At 48.0% G+C, this 10,344-nt stretch overlaps 1 protein-coding gene across 1 annotated transcript in view; it reads right to left on the minus strand.

The window, feature by feature from the left end:
• Ack (activated Cdc42 kinase) overlaps window positions 1-8,563 on the minus strand; it is a 61,850-nt gene extending 53,287 nt beyond the window's left edge. Inside the window, exons 1-2 of the mRNA XM_084599328.1 lie at window positions 7,239-8,563; window positions 2,437-2,763 (exon numbers count right to left, since the gene is read on the minus strand). Of these exons, the coding sequence (XP_084455454.1) occupies window positions 2,437-2,763; window positions 7,239-8,168 (1,257 nt within the window). The 5' untranslated portion in view covers window positions 8,169-8,563. The remainder of the gene's footprint in view (window positions 1-2,436; window positions 2,764-7,238) is intronic.
• Window positions 8,564-10,344: the final 1,781 nt, after the last annotated feature.

Here is a 10,344-nt window from a genome sequence, read left to right on the forward strand (position 1 = left end):
AGCTAGGGAATAGCGGCATCTGTGGACGGGATTCAGGTGCGCATCGGCGCCCGAATACGAAAGGCGCACGATCTGACCCGCTTGAACAGCATATACATTTTACACTGAAACACGCCTGAAAAGCAACACACAAAATGCACAAACAATGTATATAGCGCCGTCCGACAGCACTTTTCAACAATCTTCGGGTACCGCCCGACAGCGCAGCAGCGTAACATATTAGGCGCGGTGCACTACGTCGAGGCACCCACTACCCTGCTGTCCCGTCATGGCAGCATACCGCATTTACTCGCATAATACTCGCACCCCCAAAATTGGGCTTCAAAAATCAGTTTTTTTTTCCTCGCATAATCATGGCACCACCAATATTACCACCGCGAGAGTCGTCTGCTAGTAGTAACAGGCGCCATCTTTGGAGCGCTACTGACCTAGCTGGCCTCGTGTGCACGTGCTACTAGGTGGCAATAGCGTGCTCAGGTGTATCATCATCATCGGTTATGCTCTTTTGTTCTTTTTTACCTCCATGATGCTCACAGTCGCCATTTTGCGAGGTGTCTCCGCGTCTCGTTGTCATTGTTCCTTCGTTCCGTCCGTTTTACTTGCTTTGTTCCGCCTACCGTGTTCTTGGTACCGCATTGTGGTAGGGCGGTACACAAGTTATACAGCTGCTTTTAAGCTGAAAGCTTTCGAGTACGGGCTACAGCATAGCAACCGCGCTGCTAGCAGGCACTTCGGCGTCAACGAGTTCTGCATAGTGCGCTACTGGAGACAGCGATTGCAGTGTCGATACGGACTCGGATCAAGTCTCTGATTGAGAGTAGAACTGTATGGTCAGCTGTGAGCATTATACTATGGAACGCGGGGAGTGATGATGAGGCTGCATACGGTAAATAAAGTGCTTTAGCAATTTGTGCTTTTGGTGACCCTGTACTTTTATAACAAGGGTAAGTTGTGCTTGAAAGTAATGTTATGGTTATATTTACAATTGCTGACCTAAGAATCCCGATTCGCACCTATTTAAATTTGCTTTTAGCGCTCCAAAACATTTGCTCGAAATTTTCCACGCATAATTATCGCACCCCCAACTTAGCATCAATTTTCTGCGAAAAAAAGTGCGAGCATTATGCGAGTAAATACGGTATAGTTTAAGCTATTCGTTGACGGACCCAAATTAGGCCCTAGCCGCATCATGAAAGTAGACGATAAGCTCAAGAGGCTTACAGCGCCGCAAGCTTACAGCAACAGCGCCCGCGAGAGCGAAGAACGACGGCGCTCTGGCTGTCTGCTTCTCCCTAATCGTCGCTAGGCCTAAATCACTTCGAAGTGAAGCCGCAGCGGATGGCGCTTTAGTAAATGAACCACTCGATCATGAAACTTCTTTACTGTCAACCTGTTTCGTAGTAAAGGAAATGATTATTTTCAGCGACGCCTTTTCTGACGCTGACGCAAGGGATTCGCTGTAATATCACTGGCGCAAACGACTTGAGTGGAAGGCACGGCCAGCACGGCGGTGTTTACAGCGGTGGGGGCAGTACGATGGCGGCAGTCGCACCGAAGATGGATGTCTGGGCAAGAACTAAATCGTGCTTCACTGCAGTCTGTGTTCTGTTTTCAGAAACATGCTGACTACACTTATTGGGAGTCACGTTAGGAAGCTCGAACACAGTACAGTGTATCGGCAGCTTATCGGTGCCGGCACAGCAGCAGACGATGCGGTGGCCGGCGGCGCTCTGTGACATCACCAAGCATTTCAACATGGCGACCGTTGTCGGTGAGAGGAGCTTCGCGGTGTCACCTTCAGCCACTTATTTCGAAACAAGGAATGCATCTAGAGCGCCCAAATTTAAGAAATAGAATAATAAGGTCCAGTATTATCTTCCAGACAATAAAACGGTAATTTATTAGACGACCGTGGCATGACCCCTTTAAGCGGTAGACACTTCGTGAGCCACTACGTTTTAAGCGGTCAGCCAATACATGGGTTCCAATGGTGGCTAAGCCGGGGAATTCTCACAACTACATTTTAACCGCAACTACTTGGTATGTGGGTACGTATTAATGAGGTTTAACTATATATGGTGGAATCTACGCTCAGTATTTTCATCTGATGTGCCGAGCGATTTCCAATCATCTTTAATATTTCCGTCACGCTTCGTCATTTTTAGCTTTGATGGGTTAAATTTTGAGTCATCATTAATTTTGCTGGGCCATGCATGGTCATCTTGATTTTGTAAACTTATTCTTAGTTATTAAGAGCTCCATGAAGTCCAGTTTGAGAGCCCTGGTCTTCATGGCTTACAAGCTAGTAAGAATTTAAGAACTGATATTATGAACATCAGAGAACTGATCTTATGAACATTAAACTCATTGGCGCACAGGATCGCAGCAGAAGTTGTGGCTAGAAAGGTGCAACAGCTAAACAAGAGCAGCACAGACCTGAACAGATCGAAGTGCCCGCAGGACGGGCGGCCGCGCCTCAAGAAGGAAGTCCTTGAGGGCAGGGAAGGTTGGCCGGTCGGCCGGTGCATGTGCCCAGCACTGCAGCATCAGCTGGTAGACATCCCCGGGGCAGGCCTCGGGTTGTGGAAGCCGCTCACCCAGTTGGTCAATGCGCTGCAGGATTTGGGCCCCACTCAACCCCACCCAAGGTTCCTGCCCAAAGCTGAATGTCTCCCACAGCGTGACGCCAAACATCCACGTGTCACTGGCGTGTGAAAAGTGGCGCGACTTGAGACTCTCTGGGGCACACCATGGGAACGGTACCTGCACACGAGTGTCGGGGTAAACATAAGTCAAGAAGACAGTGTAGAGACGGTACACAGATACAGAGAAATGCATCAGTGCGATCTGCGGTCAGATACAATAAAACTGCAGTGAAGCTCCATCCACATTCATGACTGCAATCTGCTGTTTCTATGTGACAAAGAAATAGTCCGTAGTCACACCTTTCCTTATGCCCCAGTTGTCTCATACAATTCAAACTCAAATGATGCTCACTGTTGAGTAATTTAGACAAATTTAAATATTTTGGTAGGTAGCGCACATTTTCAACGTGTTTTAAATCCACTTTATTGGCACTGCAAAGTCAATTCATTTCACTAGATTCAAACATCGTGTTCTGCTCCAATGCTCCTAGCATGCAAAAGACTGCTGGCCAAGGTCCAACATGTCAGGTTTGTGGTAATGCATGAACTGACACAGCATCCATTGATTACAAAAAAAAGCATTTGACTCAGTAGAAACCTCGGAGGTGATGCAGGCACTGCAAAATAAGGGGGTAGACGAGCCGTATGTGAAAGTGCTGGAAGATATATATAGTGGCTGCACAGCAACCATAGTCCGGCATAAAGAAAGTAACAAAATTCCCGTAAAGAAAGGTGTTAGGCAAGGAGACACGATCTCCCCAATACTATTCGCAGCTTGCTTAGAGGAAGTATTCAGAGACTTGCAATGCGAGCAGTTAGGGATAAGGGTAGATGGAGAATACCTCAGTAATCTGCGATTTGCTGATGACATTGCCTTGCTAAGTAACTCGGGGGATGAACTGCAAATAATGATTGATGACCTAGACAGGAAAAGTACAAAGGTAGGCTTAAAAATATATGCAGAAGACTAAGGTAATGTTCAACAGCCTCGGGAAGGAACAGCAGTTTACGTTAAGTAGCGAAGCACTGGAAGTAGTAGGCGAATATGTCTACTTAGGACAGGTAGTAACCGCAGATCCGGACCATGAAAAGGAAATAAGAAGAATAAGATTGGGATGGAGCGCATTTGGCAAGCACTCGCAGATTATGACTAGCAGCTTACTGATATCGCTCAAGAGAAAAGTATACAACAGTTGCATCTTACCTGTACTCACCTATGGGGCTGAAACGTCGAGGCTAACCAAGAGGGTTCTACTTTAGTTGAGGACAACTCAGAGGGCTATGGAACGAAAAATGGTAGGGTAACCTTAAGAGATAGGAAGCGTGCAGAGTGGATCAAAGAAATAACTCAAGTTACTGACATTCTAGTGGAAATCAAGAAGAAATGGGCATGGGCAGGACATGTAGTGCGAAGAGAGGATAACCGATGGTTGCTTAGGGTAACAAACTGGATTCCAAGGGAAGGAAAGCATAGCAGGGGGCAGCAGAAAGGTAGGTGGGCGGATGAGGTTAAGGTGTTCGCAGGGGTCAAGTGGATGCAGCTAGCACAGAACTAGGTTAATTGGAGAGATATGGGCAGTGGGTATAGTCAGGCTGATGATGATGAACTGACACTACAAGCTGCACTAATGGCTCTCTATCTCACATCAGCGAACCACGCCCAGCTGCATACCACTTTGAACTCTGTTCGACGTGTCACTGGTCTCATTCCCTTTCTTGAAAACTCACTGGATGCAAAAATATACTTTCCTCTCCCTTCCAACCAAGTACTAATACTGTGCACCGAAAATGCACGAGTTACTTTTTTTTCTGCCCCCTCACATGGTTTGGTTCGGCTTGCAGGATTTAACATCACAAAACGACTGCGGCTATGAGAGATGCCGTAGTGGAGGGGCCTGGTAATTTCGACCACCCAAGATTCTTTAACACGCACTGACATCACCTAGCACACGGACGCCACTCCGTTTTCCTTCCATCGAAACGTAGCCACCAGCAGTTTGGTTCAAACCAGGGTACTCTGAAAGGGTAGGCATTAAGACTAGTAAAGCAGCTCCAGCTCTTACTAGTATTTTGTGGTACTAGTTCCTTCCCGTTCCTGACATCGAACATGCAGTAAGAATAACGGAATTGCACAAAGTCATTACTTCCACACGGTTTTCATTCCAAAGCAGAATCTTTCACTTAAATATGCCTACTTCTTAATCAAATAAATTTGGTGTGGTGCAAAATATGCCTTTTGGAAGAAAATTTTTTTTGTGTCGCAATTCAATGACTTGAATTTTGTGTAACTGAGACATTATTTTCATTCCCTTAGAGTTCGAATTCATAACATTACTCTATTGAGAAAACTAATCCCTTTCCAGATAACCTTTTCCAACCTACTCTTCTACTTCCCAACCTACTCTTCTACTAAGTAAATATATCAGTGCCTTCAGCCAATATTTTATGCCGTGCTAATGTTATCAGCAACCTTGCATAAATAAAAACATTTAAAAAAACTACTGTAAGTACAGGTATCCTCAAAAGAAATCACATTTATTCTTGGGTCATATTTAACCTTTTGACTGTTTTTGCCGTAAGGATACTGCGCTAAACGCATAGCGTTCAAAAAAATTTGACTCTGGTGGTGAATTTTTTTTTGATATTCGACAGTCAAAGGGTTAATGCAGAAAATCTTTCATCCATTGAAGTTTCAATAACTGCAAGTTTACCATGCATGTGCATCAAATACCTACCGAAATAATATTGCCGCAAACCCTTACAATTTTTACTTGCTGCTGCTGGCTGCCGCTGCCGTGCGGCCTTACCATCATGTGTGTACCACAAGGAACGACTTTGCGTTTTTGTTATTTGTGCTGAGTGTCGCCAAGATCTGGCTTTATAATTTTCAAGATGTATTTCGAATGATTCCGGCCCCTCGCATGTTTCTACCTGTGCACCTATCCTACATGATACAACGGCCCTGTTTCAGGTTACAAATGAACTTACAAAGGGGACCATAGACGACTATCTTATTACGAAGCATGGATCTGGATGCTTCTGTACCTCTGACTATAAAAAATCACATGGGTTCAACGCTGCTAAACTGAGTGTGGAGCGAAAGCTTTGGCTGCGGGCGTCAGAGCATTGCATCAAACACGTCAGCGTTCCGTTGAATGCATCAAAGTTTACCAGCGTTTTAGGTGGTGGCGGTAAAAAAGACATTTATTGCAGCATGGCACTGTGGCAACTCCTGCCATGGTGCCAGGCCGACGGCTTGAAAGTAGTATAGCTTTCACTACAAAACTTTTTCTGCTTGAAGAAAGCTGGTCACAAAAGAAACACCTAAGCAGCCTGCTCCTCTGCTTTTAATGTGTTAGCTTTAGGGGCCCATGTAGAAACATTGTGTCTACAGGCGGTGTGGTTTGATGCCTCCGAGAAACACCTGCCACAGCTGGCAATTGACTATGTAGAAAAATAAGATTCTCCCTCCCCACATGTTGTGTAAAGGAAGAAGGAGCCACAAAGTGGCAGCCTGGAAAGAACCCTGAGGGTAGCTACCATAGCCAGAAGAGGTTCTGATACAAGTGGAGGAATGCACAAGATGTCAGTATTACTTATGTGCACAGCTTTACGTGCTCAAATGAAATTATTTAACAACCGTTGGTACTCCTGTCAACTTTGCTCTTCGTGCGCTGAGCATTACCCTGTTCACAAGATGACTCCAGTTGACAAAATGCAGAAATGAGACATTTCAAAACAGCATGATTCCTGTAGTAATGCTTACACTGTCACGATGGAAACAAAGCTATAAGAATTGAATTTGAGAAAATGAGCCCAGAAGCCTGGCTGTCTGAAAACGGTCAATTACTGAAGAGCTGCTCATATGCCCCCCCTCCAAAAAAAGAAAAAATTCCCACCTACCTCATCAACAATAGTAACTGTTGAGATTACAAGAAAGGTGCAGTACACTCAAAGGTGGCTCACAGATGGTGGTAGCTGCCAAGTGTTTTCGCGCATGTTTGACTTTCTTCCGTGCCTCAGGTTGAGGCAGCTGCTTTCAGGCACTTCTTTTAGTCTTTTAGTGTAGGCAGTGCACTCAACGTTCCTTGCTGTTTGACACATCCAGAATACGCCTGCTCATCAGTGGCCTCAGTAAGCACTAATGACACAAAATGAATACAGCTTTAGGCAACAATATAATGCGCCAATAGTCAGTCGTGACAACGGATGCCATGAGCACAGGACAAGGCCTGTCATCATGGCAAGTGCTATGAAAAGAAAATAAAAAAAAAATTGAATACATGCACAGACAGGTTGTCTTCATCACCTATGTGCATGGTGTGTGAAGTGCACATAATCCATACCAGCAGAACAGAGTTTGTCAGCAGTTATACACAATTATACTCAAGCACGTATCTGTGTGCGCACATTTGTAAATCAATTATTACACGTCTGACCTAATTATTCATAATATTTGCAACGATATGTCAACACATACAGAAACAGAACCTGTAAGAGTAGCATAAGACATGAGCTCATGCTCGCAAAGCCGTCAATCTAAGGCGAGGAGAGAGGATTGGACAAAATAGAGGCGGCTACGGTTAGACGCACCTTCTTCTGTTCGGCCATGACGTAGCAGTCCTCGTGACTAGGAAGGGCGCGCATGAGGCCGAAGTCGCCGATCTTCACGGTGTTGGCCGCGGCTAGCAGCACGTTGCGCGCAGCCAGGTCGCGGTGAATGAAGTGGCGCGCTTCGAGGTAGGCCATGCCGGTGGCTATCTGCACGGCGAATTCGACAAGCCGCGACACCGGTAACCTGCGGCACTGCTTGCGCAGGTAGTCACGCAGCGAGCCAAGCGGCGCCAGCTCGGTGACCATCATGAGCGGCGCGCTCAGCACCACACCGAATAGCTGGATCAAGTTGGGGTGGCGCAGCTGCTGCATGGCGTTCACCTCCTTCATGAAGTCCTCGAAGGCTCCCGGCTGCGACAGAGCATCCTCCTTGAGGATCTTCACCGCCACCGGAATGGTGCGGCCGTCCGGAGCGTCCCACTCGCCGCGCACGACGACGCCGAAGGAGCCGTCGCCCAGCTTGCTGGCCAGCGTCACGTCTTTCTCACTGATGAGGCACGTGAGCGCGCTCAGGTCCGCGGTTGGGGACGTCCCGACGGGGCCCGGGCCCTGCGGCTGCACCGGCGAGGACGCTGCACCCCGGGCCTTAGTGCCCACGGGAAGCAGCCGGTTGAGCAGGTTCCGCTTCCACTGGGACGCGCGGTGCTTCTTGACCGTGTCGAGCAGACGACGCGCGGCCGGCTTGCCCATGCCGATCTTCTCGAGGTCCTCGGTCTGGACGAAGTCGAAGTGGCGCGGCCGCGTCACCTGCAGCTCGTCCCGGATCTTCATGAAGAACTGCTCCAGCTGCACCTCGCGCAGTATCTCGAAGAGCCACTCGACGCCCGCGTCCTCGCCCGCGACGCCCGGGTCCGCTGAAACGGCGGCCGACCGCCGCAGCGTGTTGCCGCCGCCGAGCCCGCTGTTCATGGCCGTTCCTGTTCGCTTCCGGGGTGCCGATTTCTTAAATGGGTCCCCGATTTACATCGCCACTCCTGAGCGAGTCCGTCCGCCATGAAAGTAGCCACAGTAGCATTTCCCACGATCGAGGTCCGCCGTCAACTGTAAAGCGCTCTAGGCCTCGCAGCGGTGATTGACTCCCACGACATTCTGACGAGCGTAGTCATGCGCCCACCGTTTGGAAACGGCACAGAGAAAAACGAGGCACCACCGTCTGCCTCAAAGCCGAAACCTCCAGACTACCCTTGGACTACAGCCGACCGGCCGTCCGCTCGCGATGGCCCGCGTTTACGTGCATACAACCAATACAACGACAGCCTTGTTTTCACGGGAGAATACAGATGCGTCATGTGACGTCACATTGTTGACGCAATATCTGATTGCTAAAAGTTCTTTCGCAATGCTACGCAACATATTTAGGATGTTTCGGTGCACTGCGTCTCTCCCCTACGGCGTCTCATTACTAGCACACTGAGCTTTGAAATTGGTACAGTGCAGTAAGTGCATGGTAAGTGCTTTCGTTGTTTTCGTCCCGTCGTGTAAAAAAGAAAAAGTGACGTTTTGACGTGAAAATTGCATAAGTCTTAAAGGCGACGTCGCACGTCGAAATAGCACAAAATAGTTCTGAAATGGTCTGCTAGAAAATGGTCTGCTGCCTTCAATGCTTTCAATGTTTACGCTTAGTGAGCCCTCGCATATCTCAAATCCACTGGCTGCTTGAGTGAAGCGAAAAAATTTAGAACTATTGCCGCGAAACATTTTTCACTCTCTGCAATCTTTGGAGCACTGCTGAGCAACGACACCTTTGGCGCGCGGAGACGTACGAGCATTCTACTCTCGAACGCAGAAAACAGGGCAACCACTGTTTTTAGATTGTAAATACCTAGTGATCCCACTCCGGCTAACCGTGCGTAGTTCTCCGTCCTACCGCTCCATGATCGTAGGCGGGGCTGTAGAATTATCGACGACCAAGGAGGAACGATATTTTTCTTTCCTCCATTTCGATTACCGAAGTGGCGAGGCCAGCGCTGCTCGCTTTGTGGGCCACGGAGTCGGACTACTTTTTGAAGCGCTCCCGGACGGCCATTGACGTGCGACGGACGACCGACGGACGTACTTTTTGGGAGGTTCGGACGTCCGACGGAAATCGGGTTGTGTTCCAACTACCGCACGATCGCGCTTATTTCGCATGCTAGCAAGGCGATGTTGAAAATCCTCCAAGGAAGGCTGCAGTAGTATGTGGATCGGGAGCTTCCGGACGCGCAAACTGGGTTTCGCAAGGGCAGAGGAACTAGAGACCAAATTGCCAACCTTCGCTGGATCATGGAAAAAGCAAGAGAGTTCCAGAAACCCATCTACTTCTGCTTTATTGATTATGCGAAAGCGTTTGACTGCGTAGATCACAGCAGATTGTGGCAAGCTCTCCAAGAGATGGGAGTTCCAATTCACCTCATCAGTCTCCTCAGGAACCTGTATGAAGGACAAGAGGCCACAGTCAGAACTGGGCATGGTCTTACTGATTGGTTTCTGATTGAGAAAGGAGTGAGGCAAGGCTGCATACTGTCGCCCTGCCTATTTAACCTATATGCAGAGTGCATCATGAGGAAGGCCGGTCTGGACGAGTCTTCAGCTGGAGCGAAGATTGCTGGAAAACGTATCAACAACCTTAGATATGCGGATGATACCACTTTAATGGCAGAAAGTGAAGTGGAACTCAAGAGAATTCTGATGCGCGTACAAGAAGAGAGTGAGAAGTTTGGGCTTAAACTGAACATTAAAAAGACAAAGATCATGGCGTCTTGCCCTATCAAGTCCTGGAGCATCAATGGACAAGAAGTGAAAGTTGTGACAGATTTTCTCTTCTTGGGCTCCAAGATTACCTCGGAAGGAGACTGCAGCCATGAAATTAGGAGACGCCTGCTTCTGGGAAAGAGAGCAATGGTTAGCCTTGACCGCCTAGTAAAGAGCAGAGACATTAGTCTGCCAACGAAGATCCGTATAACTCGTGCTATGGTCTTTCCAGTTGTGATGTATGGATGCGAGAGTTGGACTGTGAAAAAGGCTGACCGCCGAAGAATTGACACGTTTGAATTGTGGTGCTGGCGAAGACTCTTGAGAGTTCCTTGGACTGCCAGAAGTTCAAATC

Source organism: Amblyomma maculatum, chromosome 1, assembly GCF_055883805.1.
Source record: "Amblyomma maculatum isolate TAMU_Amacu chromosome 1, ASM5588380v1, whole genome shotgun sequence".
NCBI classification, from domain to species: domain Eukaryota; kingdom Metazoa; phylum Arthropoda; class Arachnida; order Ixodida; family Ixodidae; genus Amblyomma; species Amblyomma maculatum.